General features: G+C 44.2%; 1 protein-coding gene across 3 annotated transcripts in view; it reads left to right on the forward strand.

The window, feature by feature from the left end:
- Positions 1-20,323, forward strand: part of MAD1L1 (mitotic arrest deficient 1 like 1) — a 528,574-nt gene that overhangs the window by 349,560 nt on the left and 158,691 nt on the right. For all 3 annotated transcript variants that reach the window (XM_034784297.1, XM_034784298.1, XM_034784299.1), the window contains one exon: positions 9,921-10,128. In XM_034784297.1, the coding sequence (XP_034640188.1) occupies positions 9,921-10,128 (208 nt within the window). The remainder of the gene's footprint in view (positions 1-9,920; positions 10,129-20,323) is intronic.

Below are 20,323 nucleotides of genomic sequence, written 5' to 3' on the forward strand. Positions count from 1 at the left end.
TTATAAGGGGAGTTTATCTCCTCATTAGGAGTGTGTGAGTGGTGTGGGGATGGTGGCTGTGGAAGATTATATCTTCCCACTTGGAAAAGCAAATTTAGTGGTGCTTCACTGACCACAGAAAGTGGCTGCAGCAAAAAAATGAAAAGAGGAATTTGGGATTCCTCTTCATCTTTCTCTCCCCCTCCCCATGTAAGTGATAATTTCTTTTTCTTCCCCCACTCCCTTTGCTCAGCCAGAGCAGAGGAGCAGTGGGAAGTAATAATGCATCATTTAGCACCTGTCTGGTTGGTGGAGTGGCTTCCTTATTAAAGATTAGCTCCATGGAACCTGTTTATATGGAGTGAATGTTTTCTGTAAAGCTCAATAGGAAATTATTCCATTGCTGACTGCGGTTGTCAGAAGTGGGTCCTCCAAACTATTCAGAGTCTGTTGCATTTTCCGCAGTGGTGTTGAAAAAAGATTAGTCTTTTCTACACTAGAAGTTAAACCCTTTCCAATACTAGTTCAGAGAACCTATTGCTGACAACCACTGTCAGCAGAGGGTTAGTTTCCTAGTATAGATGTGACTTAAAGGGAATGAAAGACCATTGAAAGGTACTGAAACAATTCAGGACTTCCATTGCACTTCTCTGCCATGCTGTAAGTGTAGACAGATCCTGAGTTCAGAGCTCCCTGAGTTCCAAGCATTATACCACAACCTAGTGAGCCTAAGCAGTATGTGATTTTCTTTTCTTTCTTTTACCCAATCATCCCCACTCTGATTCTCTTGCCATGTTTGTTTGAATATGTGATTGTTAGCCTGCATTTCACATTCAAATCCCTTCCTCTGTGGGGTTTGTACAAAGTGCATTGCATTCCATAGAGCATATCCAGTTTGGTTCTGGGTACAAAAGAAACACCTGTATTGAACATGGCATCTGAAGGGCTTCAGCATGTCTGGTAAAATTTAATGCATCATGAACATTACAGCAGTGCTCAAAATGTGCTACATGTTGTACAGCCACATAGGAAGATCTAGTCTGGGGTTAGAGAGATGATAGTCACAGTGCGAAGAGGGGGTGGGGGTGTTGTTTGTGATACATCTAGCTCCAACTGCCTCTTTGCCTAGTTGCTAATTTGCTGTAGGCACTGCAGTACGAGAGTGTCTAGGGAGGAATTTCAATGAGGAGACTCTAGTGTGGCCTTGCAGATCAGCTCAGGAAGGTGAAGGTGCAGAGGACAGAAATGGTTGTGGAAGGAGCGGATGAACGGGGTCAAGGGTAGCATCCGTGAGGGGAAGACGTGGTTGGATAAGTAAGCAAGGAGGAGTTACATAGGTCCATGAATGTGAGGTCAAGACTCTTAAACTTGATGTGCTGGAGAAGAGCACTGAGGGGATTTGAAGGAGGTGTGAGACGCATAGATCAACAAGGTAAAGAACATCTTAGCAGCTGTGGTTTTTAAGGACTGGAGGGGAGTGATGTGGGTGCTGGGAGGCCAGTGAGAAGGAGGATGCAGTAATCAAGGCAGGCGGGAAGAGTGGTCAAGAGTTTATATTGTCTGAACAGAAATAAAAGGCTGGATCTCAATGTTGTGGAGGGGGGAGCAACAGGATTTTAACACAGTCTGGACAAGGGGAGAGGAAGGAGTGAAAGACAACCTAGTCAGATTCTGCTGCCAGTTTCCAGTGTTGTGACCCCTATAGAGGACATTCGCCTCAGGGTGATAGGGAGTGGAATTAGGAGAAGAGGGAGGAACATGTATGAATTATGACTTGAACAAGCATATCTTTTCACAACATTCCAGCGGCCTTCTTTTCTCAGCTCTTTCTATTCCAAGTGTGTGCGCTTCTGGCAGAGCAGCAGGGAGCAGGTGGTGTGTGTTTGTGATTGGTTAGTTTCCTTTGTCTCATCTTTGCAGTTCATCTCTGTGAATACAGTTCCTGTTCTGAGGGCTTTAAAGATCTCTTAGTGTGGTTATCTTCTGCAACAGAGGGAGCTGGGGTTTGGTCAGTATTTTGTGCTTACATACTTTGGGTCTGGAGGGAATTCTTGGATATGGTTTAGTTTGGGTTTTGCTCTAATCACTTTTAACAAGCTTGAACAGTGAAACAAGAGTAAGAAACTGAAATTGCTTTAAAATGGTGTTTTGTGGGACGGGATAACACTTTATTTTGTGGCTGCCATCTGCTAATATAAAGTGGGCAAACAGACTTCTTTATCCCCTTGCAGCAGAGAACTAAACAGAGACACTGCCAGAGGAACCACAAGTGGAGACCAAATACTCATGCAAAAGGTTAGAGAGAGCCATTTACAGGCAAAACTGCTCACCCACACAGCCAGGCTGACTCGACTCAATGCAAGAACGTGGGATAATCTACAAAAATGGAAATGAAGCCTCCAGATGTAAGCATGAGAGTGCTGAGAAGAAGAAAAGACCATATGTAGGGCAGGGTGTTCAGGAACCCTTTCACTCCTCCCCTCTTGAAAGACCATCCAAGCTTTGTCTTGCCTTTTAGCTCTCCATTTAGAGGTAGTTTTCCCAACCATCGTCCCCTGCAAGTAGGTGCAGAGGTCATTTGGGATTTTCTGCCAAGGGGGTATTAAACCATCTTTCCTATCAAGTTGATATAATTTACTAAGCAACATTAGATTCTCCTGATTCCTGCTTAAGTTCCTTTGACACGGTCCATAGATTGCATACACATCTAATTCCAGAAGCCATATGGATTTCTCTTATAAGAACAGGCTCTTCAGTTGAGAAGAAATGTTGTGTGTTGTTTGTATTCTGGTAGCACCCACAGTGTCGTAGGAACTGTCCACACAATGGAATAGACAGTCCCTTCCTGAAAAGCTTACGATCTTTCTCAGTTGGGAATATTGCCATATGCTCCAGTGCAAGGTAGAAAAGATTAAACTCTGTTGTCCATATGTTGCACCAGAATCTATTGTGCTCCCCAGAAAATCTATTTTTTTTTTTAATTTTACTGGCATCAAGGATATAAAAAATATATTCAGTATACTGTGCCACTTGTGATAAGAGCATATCAGATTAATCTGTGGGTGTTGACCTGTTTTCTCTCCACAGCAATGGAACATAGTTGCAGTACATGGCAGTGTAAAATCAGTTGTTAAAAATCCTTGATAGCTGTGGCAGATGTTGCTTCAAGCCAATCAGAATCTTGATGAAGTGTCTGAGCCTTCTGCAATTTAGTTTCATTAATGAATAACAGACCGACTAATTTGCAATAGTTGAGACCACTTCCTTTGCTCGCAGACCTCTCTTCTCAGGAACTCTGAATATCTGCAGCATACTTGTAAGATTAAATGCATGTGCTGGGCATTCAGGCTTTGATATAAAAATGAGTCACATTCTTTTAAGTGCTTCATTCACGCCCATACACCCCTCTCAATAATTTGTGAGTAGATATCATCTTGAGAGAAGCTTTTATGGCTTTAGGAGAAGGGTCTACCTGAGTCAGGAGTTTGTTGCTTCCAAACACTCACACTGAAATGCCAGAACCATCTTCAAGTATAAACACGTTCAAGATGGCATCACTGGGCGTTCTCTCTCATCCACACTCTTTCTATAGAAGGGATATCTGGTTTTTTTAATAGATTTTAAGGATTCTTGCCCTCAATCGTTAGTTCATCAATGGACTTGTAAAGCTAAGGTTTTCCATTATTGGAAGCCAGAACCTCACCCATGAGTAGCTCACCCATGCTGTGGCTGTGTGTCCCTATGGCATTTCAGAAGATAGAACCTGTCACTGGTCATTCCATGACTGTTACTTAAGATGTCTGTGTGGGATCAGGACAGAGATGATATGGTGATTGTAGTTGCTCAGCATTCAGTGGGAAGATTTCTGTGGGAGTCCACCCTTTCCCTCAACTAAATTCCCAGGCAGACCTGTTTGGAAAGCTAAAGGCAGCACATCAAAACAACATGTTATGAGTTGTGGAACATATGAACTTAAGAGGCATCAACTCATCTCTATGGAGAGGCCTGAGCATCATTGAGGCTACCAGAGCTGAGCCATTCATAGAAATGGGTAGAAGATATAGATCCATTTTTACAGATATGGTTTTACTGCCTCAAGCACCAAATCAACTAGTTAGCATCTTACTTTCCAAGAATGAATAATTCATGGTACTGCTCAAGTCTCAGCCACACCTGGTGGCAATCAATCAAGTCATTTATCACTTCACTCTAAATTGACAGTCTTTGCATTTCTTTCTGTCACATCTGAATTACCAGTTCAACATTATTCCATGAAGGAAGATCCAGTGAAGGTCATTATTGTGTCTAATTCTTTGTTACTTTCTCATCCCTATGCCTCTCAAATTTCAAGGGCACTGAAGGGAACTGAGATAGAAGAAATGTGGCCTGCTGGGGATCCTAGCACTAAGTGCATTGTACCCTTCACCAAGTTTATTGCACTTATTAGCAAAATGTTCAGTACACCTACCTGGTTTGAGTCACAAAATAATGTGCTATTGAGGAGAACAGACCTTCTACCTACACAAATGCCAATGGACTGAGGAATCCTTAATAGTTTTTCTGTTCTTCCAACAAGAGGATTGTCTGCAGGCCTCACGTAGGATCTCTCTCCAAAACAAGTCTCTCATTTCCCTATAAGAAATGCTCTCAGCCTGGGACGAGCCAGTTGCTTCTGCACATTAATCCCAGCAATCCAAACTCCGAACAAGCTTTTCACAGTTCTCTGGAGACCACAGAACACGTTTTACATCAAACTGAAACATGTAATAAAAAGATGCCTCTTACTCTGCTTTGGTTCAATACAGAAGCAACATCCACAACAGATGGCTCCTGAGTTGCTCGGGATTCCCATCTCTTGTTCAAAGAATCCTGCGTATTGTACATCTTCTATGTCTCTTCTTGAGAGTCCACTGTTTTTCCTCTCCCCGTTGCTTAAGATTAGGTGTGGTTTGCTATACATGCAACCCTCCAACATTTTGTGTCCCCTACTTCAAAGTCAAAAGAATGAAAAACAGGGTCAGCAATATTTGATAGTATATTGCAGGGGGGGAAAATCAGTAAACCACGTTCTGTCAAGCTGCTGGGATTCCAGTATGTTGCTTGCCTTTTTCCAGGCCCTTGCTCCTGACCAGCATGGGGCTCCAGGCTCCATTGTTCCTTCAAATGGTGCTGGGATTTGGATGCTCCCTTGCAGTCTGGTATCCTTAGCCGCTGCCTACCATGTCTGTACCTAAAGCCAATCCAGATAATTTCTGGCCTTCTGAAATTTAGAAGAAAACTTCACATGAAAGGAGTCATGGTACCATTTTTGTGGTCTAATATTAATGTATACACACCTCTGAACCCCTGTTATCTGATGTTGTGATGTCCCCTACTATGCAAAATTTGCATTGGAAGGTTTCCCCATTTGTCTGAAACCCTGGTATTGTAAATAAATTCTAGATTTCCCAAATGAGCTTCTACAGAGTGCTTTACATTATTATATTTTGTATGAGAGGCAGTGTGGTCCAGTGGCCAGGAAGAGGACTAGGATTCGGAAGACCTGGCTCTGTTTCCAGCTCTGTCACCGCCCTGCTGTTTGATCTTGGGCAAGATAACTCAGCTATCTGTACCTCTTTCTCCTCCCACCCTTAGTCGTCTCGTCTATTTAGATTGTAAACTATTTGGGGAACGGGCAGTCTGTACAGCTCCTAGCACAATGGGACCCCATCTCACTTGGTGCCTCTAGATGCTACCACTATATAAAACATATTTTAGCCCTAGGGGAAAATAGTGATCCGCACTGTATAGAATAAAGAGGAAGCCAGTGTCCCTATCCTGATGCTGGAAGGAATAGAGCAAATACGATAGTGATCTTTCCCAGAAATTAAATGAGATTGATTCTATCATGGCCGTAAGATACTGTCTTCATACCACAGCAGGTTTTTAAATGTGTGCCTAGCTGTAAATGAAGTGTAATGTCAGACTGATGAATTCACCAACTATGTCAGGAGAGCTGGTGAGCCCCTAGGATTGAGATTGCGTTCCAGTGCTGATTTAAGAATATGGTCTGGCAAGGGTTATAAAGGGAGGGAATATACTGTGCTGGGAGAGAGAGAAGTTTTGTGGCAATGCCTTAGAAAAGCTAGACTGTATTACAGAAAGAAATTGGAGTAAACAAACTACTGCCTAGCAGGTCAAAGTAGTCTCGACAGGGAAGGTGTCAGTAATCTCCCGGATTCTCTGTTTTTTTCGTATCCAGCACGAGTGTGTGAGAGGAGCTAGGTTAAGGTGCTCAGATACTGCAGTGGTGGATGCAGCATAAAAGCCTAATTGAAGAGAGTGGGAGCCACACCTTGGATCTTGTAAACATTTTTATGGGGATGAGTGTGTCTGGGGATACCAGCGCCCTCTCACCAGCAACCAGTGCGGTTAACTGTGATTTTGAACCTCTTGCCTTTCCTGGAAAGCAAAGTGAGGGCGAAGACTGGGGAGAAAACTGCCTGACTCAGGACCTGCCAGTTAGCCTGCCTGTGTAATAGGGGAGGGGAAGGAGAGTCCTGGGTTCAAATGATCTTGGGTAGGTCGCTGCCTTAGGGAACAACCCACATTCATAGATACTGATGTGTGGTATGTTTGCCAGGGACAACTTGCCTGATAAGCTGGGGGGCGGGAGGGGGGATGTTTGGGATTCCAGCTCCTGGAGGGTCATGGCCACATGGTGTAGAGTTTGTAAGGCTATTTTCTTCTTCAAGGGTGAGGGAAGGCAGGAAATAGCCTAATCCTCACCAGTGTGCGCCCCTCCCCAACTTTGATCTGTTTGAAAACTTCTGCTCCTCAGTCTGTTCCTCCCCCCAATTCTGAGTAATCTTTACTCTTTGTCTACATGATCACAGGCTTCCCAGCCAGTTCTCAGCACTGGCTGCCTCTCATCCTCTTTAGGAAGCAGCTGCAGGGGGTGGTGCTGGGAGAGGAGTGCATGTTAGTTACAGATCAGACAGCCAGCAGGGGGCCACGGAGGAGCTGTAGGGCACTACAGTACTGCGCTCAGAGTACAGCAGCATTCCAGCTAGCTGCCTGCCAGTGACAGTGTACGCCCACACACATGCATACCGCTCTCACACCCAATCCCAAGCAGGCTCGCCTTGCCTCACAAACACCCCTGCTGTCACGCACACCCACTTACACAGATACTCTCCCCCTCCTTCCCTGCCAGAACAAAACCTAGCAGCCAACGTTCAATAGGGAAGTTGCAACTAATTCCTAGAGGGAAAGCAGAGCCAGGGAGCAGAGTGCTTTGAGCTGCTGGTCCTTTTTGTGTGGGGAAGGAGCCTCAGAGAGCGAGGAGCATACCTGCCAAGAGCTCCAGGACACCAGGCCTGCCTGGGATGGATGTTCAGAATGTGGCACTTATACACCCTCTTACTTTGTCTGCAGAGTCCCTGTCACCAACATGTTTTCCGTGGGAATATTACTAAAACAGGGAAGCTGAGTAACAGTGAGAGCCACTAGAGGGCACTAAATCAACTGTAAGATATTTAACCCTTAAAGTTCTGTTTCCTTCGCTGACATTCTGCTCTAAAAAGAAAGAGGGGGAAATTGGTCTTTTATTTGCCTTTTTTTTTTTTTCCTTACTGACTGATTGTGAGATCAAGGATGTAGTGTGAATTCAAGGGGGTAAGTGGTGTCAGGAAAATGTCAGGCAACGGGTTGTACATTATTCAGATGGCTGTAGAGTTAGTTAATAAGATGAAATTGATGGATATCACACCCAACCTTTAGGATCTTCAGTTAATACAGACCAATGTAACTGAAATTGTAGAAAAATCAATGAACATAAGCATAAGAATAAGATAAGTACAGAAAGTGGTTCCTTGCATTGTTCAGACTTAATCTTACAGTGGGCATATTTAAACCTTATGGAAACCATCAGAAACAAAAATGGAAGAAAAAAAGTAAGTAGAGACCCCCCAAGAGGATGAAGTGTGGGGCCAGACTTCCTCCGTGATTAACCCATGGCGTCATCCCAGTGTCCCACCTCAGGATGGGTTTGACAATCTTTTATACACCTTTCCCTATTCCACCCACATACATCCAGGACCATATTGAATCAAGTCAAGTATCAGCCCTTTATTCATATTTGGTATTCTAGGAGACCAGTTGTAGGGTTCTGGTTGTCCATAATTACATTTCCGACAATTAACCCAAGTATTTGCGTCAGTCTCTTTTGCAATAATTTAGGTACATCAATAGTTAGCTCTTACTACAAAAAGCCTCTAAGATGCTACCTCTTTGTTTGTGTTTTACTTATCAAATGCATTACTAAACGATCACAAGAGACATATTGTTAAATTTTATAACCTTAGGTCAAGCACATATAATTCCATAACCTTCGGTCAAGCACATAATAATACTCATGCTATTTTATATCAACTGCCAAATTCCAGAAGGCCTCACTGTAATCCCGCAACATTTAATGGTTAAGCCTATTGTTAATATATATATTTTGGTTCATGTACTTGTTTGTTACAGCTTTGATAACTTCCATATTATTTTACCCAAAATTATAAACCCTCCAATATCAGGTCAGGGTCAGTGGTCAACAAGATTAGTAGGTTGAACAGTCTTTTTGGTTAACGTGGCCATAGAAGAAGAGTTTTTACTTTTCAGAAATGCAGACATTGGCCACTTTAGTTCCTATTGTTTTACCAGACGAGCCTACAGCACAACAGTGTCAAATGAAATCTGGAACAGACTCTATAGCAAGCATCACAGTATCTGTAGGGAATGTTTCTAGTGGAGAGACAAAGTTCCTGAGAGTCAGGACCCCTGGGTTCTCTGCCTGGCTTAGCCAGTGAGCTATTGTATGGTAGTGCTCAAGTCCTTTAGCCTCCCTGTCCCTCAGTTTGCCTGTCTGTAAAATGTTTAAACATAGCACATTTTTAGTGCTAAATAAAAAATGAAGTTGGGATAATACCTACCATATGCTTGGGTTGAGATTAATTATTGTTTGTAAATTCACTTTTGAAACTCAGGTGTAATGGAAATGTAAAATATTATCATATTAAACACCTTTTTATGCAGTCCACATTTCTGGACTTCAGCTAAGCAGGATGCAATGAGAGCCAGGGTGAGCAGAGGTTTTGCTCATTTTAGAGTTATAAAGCTTTCTGCAGTCCAGGTGAAGATCATGACTTTGAAACCACAAGTATAATATCAGTGTTGCCCTCTCACTTTGAAGGGATATAAATCCATTATTTTAGGATTTGACTCACTGGTTAAACTGCTATAAATCTAATTCACCTTCAAGAAAAGTGTAAAATGAAATGTCTCTACTTGCTTGGGACAGACTGATACAACTCACTAAGGCCTCCAGCACTGGAGTCCTGTGGACATCACAGACTTGTACTAATAAATTAGGCTGGCAGTATGTGTCCTCCTGTAGTTTAAGGCTTCATTATCAACTCCTCCTATCAGGGGATTTAAAATGCAACGATAAAACTTCATTTCTGGAGTTAAACTTAACAATGAAGGTGTCATCCAGGAGCAAGTTCTGTTCAGTTGAAACAGTGGTTCTCAAACTTTTGTACAGGTGAGCCCTTTCACACAGCACACCTCTGTGTGTGACCCCCCCCCTTATAAATTAAAACACTTAAAAAAATATTTAACACTATTATACATGCTGGAGGTGAAGCAGGAGTTGGAGTGGAGGCTGAGAGCTCGCGATGCCCCTCCCCCACAATAACCTCATGACCCCCGGTTTGAGAACCCCTGAATTAAAAGGTTTTTATTGAGGGAAAGCAGCGCCTTCTTTGACTGGTTTTCATTGTTGGAATTGTGACATTAATGCTCTGTAAGTGTACAATGTCCCATGTGTGTCACTGCTGGGTTTTGCCTCCTTGTGCAGTGTGTGGGGACTTGGACCAGTTACACAGTTTGCATACCATGTTTGGATTTTGCAGGGTGACTATGACCGCAGTAAAACCAAAGTGCTTCACTTCAGCATGAATCCAGCAAGCCTGGCCAAGCAGCAGCGAAAGGAGGAGCAGCACCAGCTCCAGGAGGAGTGTGAGAGGCTGAGAGAGCTGGTCAGGGTCCTGGAAGGAGGAGGCTCCATCCCTGGGAATCTGGAGATGGTTGGAAGTTTGCAGTCACCCCAAGAAGTTGCAGGTACTTTGCGCCTCTAGCCGTGTGTCTATCTATCTTTCTATATATAATATAGTAAATGAAGTAACCTTGGCTGGGGAGTGCTGATAGAGGGCAGAAAGGAAATATCTCCCTCCTGTCATGGCTGGGCTTAGCGCTGGAGGTCTTGTGGATAGCAGAAAATAATTCAGCTGTGGAGAAATAAGTGGCTGAAATCTTTTCTGACCTGGTTTAAAACAAACAAATATTGTTTATCAGTATATATGTGCCCCATTAATCACAGCGAAATTCACTACTCCATGAAAATAGAGTACATCTACACTTCACTCAGATCCTGCTGAGGTACAGTCTTTCTTCCATTCAAATACAGGACTGAGACCTTATAATACAGTAGCTGTGAGGTTCAGCACCCTCCCGTACACAGTCAAAAACCTCTGTAAATCAAGGTAACAAAATTAGCAAAGTCTGACTTGTCACCTAAAGCCCTGAGAAGTGACTGGGCAGAGTTGATTCACACTGCAGAACCCAAGAGATCTAACTATTGAAACTCAGACCCATATGTACTTGCCCTCAAAACTTCCTTGCTATAGCTGAAGAGAAAAATAAATCAATCTACACAACGGAAGGAAGGGCTGTGGGGAGCTAATGTGTTGTGATGCTGGCAGTGCACGTAAGGCTGGTGCCTGCAGGGAATGATGCTCTTTAAGGTGTGTGGCCCAGAAAACGGTGCTTTTCTCTAAGGCTGCATATGTAGGAAATTTGTGACCCGTGAGCCTTCTCAGCCTTGGTGTAAAGAAATCCCCGATGGAAGTGGCTCTTATTGTTGTGGCACTGAAGTATTCTGAAAGTAGCCTGCTAGTTTTTCCATTAGCTCAAATGATAGTATTTCATTATTGGCTTTATCCCAACATCTCGGTGGATTATGGCACTAAATAAGTACAAATAATTACACAGAAAATCTAGGCGTCGGAGTGAGGTATGGCATTGACTGCTTCTCTGTGGGGAGGGAGGGTTAAGAGGTTACTGAGGTTTCAGGTACAGACTCAGTCCATCCGCACAGTTGTTTATCTATTTATGGTAGCACCCACTAAGTGCTAGGTGCTTTCCGAACATTTAAGGAGGACGGTTCCCATTCCAAGGCATTTCCAGTGTAAGGGTCCCAGAGAGAGAGGGAATTCTCAGGGATGGTGTTTGCACTGCAATTCAAATCTGAATTTTACTGTTTAAATTACAATAAGCTTGGCTGTTTAGTGCCTGTCTCCCTTTCTGCTTCTGCATAGTCTAGTATGTCTAATGCTGCAGTAGTATGTCTAATGCTGCAGATCGATATGTGGGTGTCACTGCTCCCCAAACCCAGAGGGTATTGTTACCATCAGCGGCAGAGAGGATGCAGAGGTGAGGCCATAATATTTGGCTCTGCCACTGCTGAATGAATCTCTGAGGTATAATATAGAGTAATTAGACCATTTCCTCTGGCGGGGGGTATATTTCTCGTATATGCCCCCTGTGATTTGCTGTTCATTTTTATTCTGCATCCCGTCCCTCAGTTTGCTTGTAGCTGTTCGTCAGGCGTCTCTGTGCCAGAATGCTACCAAGTTTGTCTCTAGCTCACAGGGGATACATTTTTAAGTTGTTTTCTATTCTTTCTTTGATTCTGACAGTAAAACAAACAGCTCTCTGGGTTTCAGTTTATTTTCAGCTTGTCATGTCTAGTGTGTTTGTGTTACTTCTCTCCCGAGCCCTCTGCTACGTCATTCTGACTTTTGTTTGCTGACTTGTATGGAAGAGAGACCGTCAGTTGCGGTGTCTAGCTGGGGTCAGATATGCTTTTGGCTGCAGTCTCTAGCGATGGTTTATCACAGTCACAGAAGGGACCCATGCAGCCTCCAGTTGTGTCTCAGTGCATAGGGAAGTATTCAGGTAAACAAAATAGAAAAAATAGCTAGAGCAATGCACCGAGGGGGACCCCTGGACGCACTGCGTGATCAGAGGGAACCGACGTGCTATTGGTTTGTATAAAGGAGAAAAAGAAGAGCCCCCTTTTCTCATGTTTCATGACCATGTGTGAATCATTCTCATGTAGAGACACTGCTGACAACAATGCAGTAATCAGTTTAACGCCTTTATTTTGCTGCAGAACCATGCTTGTTTTCAGTGGCGTATTCTTGTTGCCATTGAAAAGAATGTTAATATTGAGATGTGCCCAGGTATGTTGGGCTATACAGGTGGAGCACTATTTGAAGACATGCATGATACTGTTACATCACTTTAGCACTGAAAGGGCTAGTTACGCCTGTTTCTCGCTGTCCTAGGGATGCTTAGAAAACATAGATGAATATGTCACCAAAAAAACCAAGCCCAGGTTTTCCCCAGGTGGGGAATGAGAGATCCTCCTCTTTCTCTTTTCATGGGGATGAAATCATAAGAACAACGCCTACAGGAAATGGTGGTGCAACAGTCTGCCATTTGCCTTCCAGTGTAGCTTGTATACAGATGCAACTGAATGGCTTGCTGGGGAAACTCTCTTTGTTCACATTGACTGTCATTCGTGTTACTGGAGCTTATGGTGAACAGTAAGGGGCTGATTTTCACTGAAGCCACAGGGAGCCAATGTTTCCATGCAAAATGTCATGAACTGAATATTTGCATCACTTTTGGGGACAGTTGTTGTATCTACCTGTGCAAGGAGATGGGCAAGTTCAGCACTCTAAACTTTGCTAGTGGACAAACCCTCCAGGTCAGGGCTGAACTGCATTAGTGGAGTTGAATAGGGGAAAACCTCGGACTGATTTCTCCTCCTACAGGAAAAAAAGCGGCTGTGTAGGTCAGGGTCAAAAAGACCATGAGGGGCCATGTATAACTTTGCATTCTAGTGCTTGGCAGGTAGGTAAATATAAACTTTGATTGTCACATTCTGCCAAGTCTTGTCCTTTGGCAGTACCAATATACACTGAATGGGTCACTGTCAGAGATGAGAACTATGGGTGGCCTTTAGCCAATCGTCTTTGCTATGTTCAGCAAGCTTGTCTGATCTGCAATTATGCTTAAGGTTTGAAGGATTATAATTACAGCAACCAAAAAGACATTAAGGACAATGATGTTGATGGTTTTGATAATAATGTGTTGGCTATTATTAAATTTCCTCTTTGGGCTGGAATGCAGCACATTTTCTCTGACCATGGTTCCAATTCCTGGAGAGGTAATAAGGAAATTATTATGGTGGACGCTAAAGCTCATTAAATGTGACTCTATTAAAAATCAAGGTTATATTGGACTTTAAATCTCTTTGAGCATAACCACTGGAGGCTGCAGCACAGGTTGGCAACTTGCCATGGAGTTCAGTGGTCCTTTTCTCTCATTTATGCCATAACAGTCTCTATTAAAATGGATAAGATGGCTATTGCAAAGGAGAATTTTGGACAGTATGACCTATAACCACTTATTGTCCTCTATCCTGCAGTATAAAAATGGGACACAGGACTATGTAGTATTAATGGGGCAGAGCTGTGGCAGCCCCATTATTGGAATGGGCTATAACTTTATGGGTGGTTTGTTTCTCTCTTGGTGCCTTCTCGGATCTGGATTGTCTAACAGTGGAGTGTGGACCAAGGTCAAGCTGCCATTTGGGGAGCTCTAATTTTGCTGTCCCAGAAACAGGAGTGCAAACCATAATAGCTTTGAGAAGGTGGGGGAAGGGAAGCAGTGCCCAGACTTGGAGTAAACTCCAATCCTTTTACCTTCTCTGTTTCCTAAATTCCTTCCCACTCCTTTTCATGTTCCATGCTGTATCTGCTGCATAGCAGAGGCTTTCCCCATCATCACTGCCAAGGCAGGGCCTTGTAACGGAGATTATTAATTGGAATTAAATTGGGTAATGAATTAATATTAAAATAATCTAATTTTGTTGAAGTGACAAGCCAGGGATGGCAAAATTTATCACTGTCCAGCATTCCTGCGCTGGTGATGAATGTGTCTGACTGCAAAGGAGGCCAGAAAGGGAGCAGGTGGCATTTCAAAGTTGCAACTGTCTGCCCACTGTTGGTCCCCATGTTTCCTGCTACCTGTTTACATTAGAGGGCCTGCACCTGTAAATTAAAAACAGAATCTGTCTGACAGCAGATAGCGGATTTTTCTGTGCTTTAGTTTCTTTTGCCTACATCCATATCACGCTGTGCTGTTTTTTCCTCAGATCTTGCTAGCTAAACAAGGTTGGGCCAGGTGAGTGCTTCAGGAAGTGATGTTGGTGCCTCAGTAGGTGGCACTCTTCCCTCTGAGTCGGTAGCCAGCCAATTCCCCATTCTGATGATAGGGAGCGTGGTACTGTTGCAGGTGCCTTCTTTCTAATGAGACCTAACATCAAAGTCCAGGCCACTTGCTGTCACTTAAGATGTCGTGTCACTTTTTGCAAGAGTAGGTTGTTAACCTCGGTGTCCTGGCCAAATTCCAACCAAAATCTGCTTACCCTAAATCCCCCTGCAGTTTATAGAAGCATTTTGTCACTTTCTGTCTTAAGCTGTTTGTAGTGCTGCTGTACGCTGATAATCCACTGCTTTCTTCCACTGCAGAGGTGGCTGCGTTTCAGTATCGGGGAAAATGATCCCGAGCCCTTATCTGCCTCACAGACATGATGCGGCGCTTTAATGTCCAAAGCATTTGGAGAACCCCAGATGAAAGATTCTATAGAAAGGCAGACTATTGTTAGAATTATTGGAAGGCAGTGTTGCCTAATGGATAGAGTACTGGACTGGGACTCAGGAGACCTGGTTGTGCTACTGGCCTGCTGGATGACCTTGGACCATATGAGGAGAGATTAAAGAGGCTAGGACTCTTCAGCTTGGAAAAGAGGAGACTAAGGGGGATATGATAGAGGTATATAAAATCATGAGTGATGTGGAGAAAGTGGATAAGGAAAAGTTATTTACTTATTCCCATAATACAAGAACTAGGGGTCACCAAATGAAATTAATAGGCAGCAGGTTTAAAACAAATACAAGGAAGTTCTTCTTCACGCAGCGCACAGTCAACTTGTGGAACTCCTTACCTGAGGAGGTTGTGAAAGCTAGGACTATAACAGCGATTAAAAGAGAACTGGATAAATTCATGGTGGTTAAGTCCATTAATGGCTATTAGCCAGGATGGGTAAGGAATGCTGTCCCTAGCCTCTGTTTGTCAGAGGATGGAGATGGATGGCAGGAGAGAGATCACTTGATCATTGCCTGTTAGGTCCACTCCCCCTAGGGCACCTGGCATTGGCCACTGTTGGTTGACAGGATACTGGGCTAGATGGACCTTTGGTCTGACCCGGTATTGCTGTTCTTATGGACAAATCACATTGCCTCTCTGTGCCTGAGTCTCCCCATCTGTAAAATGGGGGCAATGATGCTGTTGTCCTCTGTATAGTGCTTTAAGATCAACTGTAGATCTTAGCTGTGGTATAGGACTTTTGAAAGTGCTATACCAGAGCTAAGTGTTATATTACTTCTTGTGGTGTTAATTTCTCCATTTCAAGCTACATAGCTCCCATGTTGGTGTGAATGAGCCGATAATGGACTGTTCATGAGAGAAAAATCATCCTGATTTCCCTCCCTCTCGTAACCCTGTTCCATCATTCCAACCCAGGGCTATATATGGCTAGTTGGTATTGCTGTGTGTACCTTCATTTGCCTGACGTGGTTCCTGCATTTCAGTATTGACTAGGTTATAGTTGGTATCTATACATTGCCTGTAATTGCCCTTCACATTATACTGAATGATAATATGTTATAACAGTGGTTCTCAAACTATGGGTCAGGACTCCATTTTAATAGGGTTGCCAGGGCTGGCTTGGACTTGCTGGGGTGCAGGCCCAAAGCCCGAGTCCCACCCCCCGAGGCTGAAGCTTGAGGATTTCAGCCCTGCGTGTTGGGACTCAGGTTACGGGCCCCCTGCCTGAGGCTGAAACCCTTGGGCTTCAGCTTCTTCTCCTGCCTCCAGATCAGTGGTTCTCGGGCTCAGGCTTTGGTCCCCCCTCTTGGGGTCATGTAGTAATTTTTATTGTCAGAAGGGGGGCGCGCTTCACTGAAGTTTGAGAACTCCTGTGTTAGAATGAAATTGGACAGCCCAGAAATAGGGAAAACATCTTACACAATGAAACCTCAACTCTTTGAGTGCCTTGTGCGTTCCGAGGACCAGCAGCTATATGTCCTTTTAACTGCACATGCTCTGCTCTTCTTTTGCTGGGACACTGAAATTATGGCATGTGCTTATAAGAGCCATATCCCCAGATGTGTATGGAAGCATGCTACTCAGAAGGGGGTAAAAGCCAGACATACTTATGGAAACCTTGCAAGATAAAGAATACATTACCTTTCCGGGATATAACTCCTCTCCTCCACATGGATGCCAAAGCTCTTTAAAGACAGCACAGGGGTGAAGTCACCCACCACTGAAATACATCTACCTCTTCAGTGGAAACAATGCACCCATTCTATGGCAGCACAGCACAGGTCAATGGAAGAATGAAAGATCCATTGCGCTCCAGAGCCTTGCTTAGTCTGTGTGCATTGAAGAACTGGAACCTAGGCAATCCAATGGTAGCCACAGACTGAAGAAATCCCAGGGGATGCCTCAGTCTTGCAAGTTGTTGGAACTGTATGAATGATGTGAGGCTCTAGTAAGACACTGAAGGGACTTTAAAAATCCAACAGCTGTCTGGGGAGTCAGAGGTTTGTAATAAATCCTGTAACTTAGTCCTTTTGTATCCACTGAATCTGTAATACTTGGCATCAATCAAAGGTTACCCCATGGAGTGCACTTAGCCTTCCATGGCGAGCAGAGGAGCTGCACGTTTTCTTCCTTCCCCTTCTCTTCAGTAGGGTTCATGTGTGGATTTTTAAAAAGCTAGCAGTCCTTTTGCTCGTCTGTGGGGGGGAGGGGACATGCCGTGCTGTGTTTATAGAGCCCTAGAGATCCCTCACCCTATATCCAGTGTGTTTCTATTTTATCTACTTAATATGTTTTAAAAGCACCTGTCAACATCTCTCTGGGCACTGTATAAATGTTAAAAACAATAATTAAAATAAAAGTGGAGCTGTTGGCCCAGAGAAAAACAGCCACGTTGCCAAGAAAAAAAGACAGCAAACTAGTCCCAAAAGGAAAGGTGATGAAAAAAGAAATATAAAATAGGTGCAGATAAAGCGACCCAAATAATAAGACCTTGAGCCATTTACCAAGGGACTGTGATGGGCAGGGAAAGAGTTCCATAGACAGGACCCTGAATCCCTTGCTGTTGATCTAGATGAAACCTCAGAACGGAGACCTTAGCAAACATCCATCAATCTTTCAGGAACGTGGGTGAAATAGTCACTCATTCTCTGTGTAGATACCATTTTAATCACAGTAGACTTATATGACGTAGCCTTGTTTTTGTCTCTGAAAGGGAAGGTTTGATGTTTGCCTTGGCTTGGGGGCAGGGGTAGAAGGAACTATTCTGGCTTCTGGGACCACGTAAGTCAAAGGACATTGGGTGGATATTCCTGGAGAAGCATACATTGGGATAAGCCAGTTTCTGACTTACACTTTGCTACATGTGTTGATGTAGAAGAGACACAGTGATAAAAACTCTGCATTTTTACATCTCTGCTCTGTGGAGGCTCCCAAGCCAGGACTGATTGTGATTCCTTCCTCCCAGACCAGCCGTAGCTGAGAAAAATGTGTAGGGGGAAAAAGTAAGCCCCATTCCTTGCTGTCAAAAGTATCCTTTCAGGCTCCAGGAATATCCTCATCAGTCTCTCCATCACTGGAGGAAGTAATGCCAAAGAGATGGGGAGAGAAGTCATTGAGCAAGGAAGGGATCAAATGGTCCCTTTCCTCATGTTCAAATTCCTCCCTCCCCTCCATATCTGGTACCAGATTCAATCTGCTATATTGTGGACAGGACCCAGGATGTCCATGGTTCTTGTATGTCTGTCTCTGGTGATGGTTTCTTTATAATCCACATACAAGATGTCAGGTGTCAATACGCTTAGCCTGTAGGCTTCAGTAACTTGGCAGTTCTATTTGCTTAAGAGCTTTGCGTTGTGTGTGTTTGAAACCAGATCCAAATATGCTGATTGTACAGCTCCCATCTTGGTGTCATTGTTAAATGTCTGGATGCTTCTGCTGGATTCTTCTTTGCAGCCCTGCAGATCCCCTTAAGAAACAGAAATTCATTGTGCTCTCAAACTGCCCTTCGGATCCTGTGGCATGTAATATAAACTGCCTGTTAAAGCAGTTTACATCACAGAACAGCCTTTGATTAGGAATGATGTGCCATAAGGCCTCTGGTTGTACACAATTGAAAATGCTCTTTCATTCATCAGCAGGAATGAGAAGAAAGGCTTGTGCTGATGTCTCAAATTCGGGCCTACACAAATTCACTGACATTAGAAAAACCAGCCTGCCAATGTGGCAGAATGCTCCAGCAGGGGAGAGTCTTTGATCTTTGCTCTGCGCATTGTCATTGTATTGTTTCTCCTTGAAATCAAAGCTCGTGAACAGCCCAGAGAGGTGGAAATCTATTAGAGCTTGCTATGGGTGTCAAAGTTACAGAAATATGCGCTGAGACTCATACTGTCAATGAGGGAATGGTTTCTTGGGCTGCGGTTATTCAGATTTTATTAGAGCGAGTGAGGGAAGACAGATAGGAAAGGGAAAATACTTGGTTTATTGAATTTATACAAATTAACTAAATCCAAGATGGTGGTGCTCCTGCACAGCAGAAAAACTTGCTCAATTCACTTTTTGTCTCCAGAATCCTGAATTTCAATTTCCAAGTCAGCATTCGTGTTTGGGAGCCGAGATCTGGCTACATTCACGCAGTTGAGGAAATCAACAAGCCTGTAATTCCAGATGAGTGGAGATGGGGAAAAAAGAGCAGTTCTTCTTGCTCCAAAATCGTAAAGGGGATTGAGGTTCAAATAAACTACATAACCCAAAGGAAAACAAGCCATATGGGCTCGCTGTCTGCTGGGTTTGCTGTGCCTGCCTGTCTGTGAAGCCATTTCCTCAGGGAAAGATAGTTTTCATTTGTACGCCCAACATTTTAAAATTCTTGCTCCCATGCTTCAGGGGCTGCACATGAAGTGAAATATAGCTGGGCTCAGTATTCTAGAGGAGCGGCTGTATATAAGAAGTTTATTTTTGACAAGTAAATTGATGACACTGCATTAGGTGAATGTGATGTGCAAACTTGTCACTAAAGTGTAAACATGGTGACAGCAGGACCAACAATTCCCAGCTTAATCAAGTAAACCGAGTAACACATTCTTTGAGCTATGAGGTACTAGAGACTGATTTCCATATTAAATGAGAGAAACACCATAAATTCAACACTTAAATTCATATTTTAATCACACAAAAGTCAGGAGATTCAAAGCTATGATTCCCACAGCAATTAGGTTGTCCCTCATATGCAAATGTAGCATTTTCAATTACTTTATTTATTTTGAACTTAATGTGCCTTAAAACACATGCAGTGTCAGCCAACCCCTACAGCCATCATTTAGGGTTGCCAACTTTCTAATTGCACAAAACCAAACATCCTAGCCCTGCCCCTTCCCCGAGGCCCTGCCCCCTGCTCACTATATTCCCCCTCCCTCAGTGGCTTGCTCTCCCCCACCCTCACTGGGCTGGGGCAGGAGGTGGGGGTGAGGGCGCCATCTGGGGGTGCAGGCTCTGGGGTGGGGCCAGGGATGAGGAGTTTGGGGTGTAGGAGGGGGCAGCAGGGGTGCGGGGTTGGGGCGCGGGTTTACCTCGGGTGGCTCCCAGTCAGCACACAGCAGGGGGGCTAAGGCGGGCTTCCTGCCTGTCCTGAGTCTGCGCTGCACCCCGGAAACAGCCAGCATGTCTGGCTTCTGGGTGGAGGCGTGGCAGGCAGCTCTGCGCACTGCTCTCGCCCACAGGCACCTACTCCGCAGTTCCCATTGGCTGCGGTTTCCGGACAATGGGAGTGCAGAGCCGGTGCTCAGGACGGGGGCAGCACGTGGAGCCCTGTGGCTCCCCCGCCTAGGAGCCGGACCTGCTGGCAGTTTCGGGGGACAGCACAGAGCCAGGACAGGTAGGGACTAGCCTGCCGTAGCTCTGCAGCACTGCCGACCAGACTTTTTAACGGACCGGTCGGCGGTGCTGACCAGAGCCACCAGGGTCCCTTTTTGTCCAGGTGTTCCAGTTGAAAACCAGACATCTGGTCACCCTACAGTCA

This window comes from Trachemys scripta, chromosome 10, assembly GCF_013100865.1.
Source record: "Trachemys scripta elegans isolate TJP31775 chromosome 10, CAS_Tse_1.0, whole genome shotgun sequence".
In the NCBI taxonomy this organism is placed as follows: Eukaryota; Metazoa; Chordata; order Testudines; family Emydidae; genus Trachemys; species Trachemys scripta.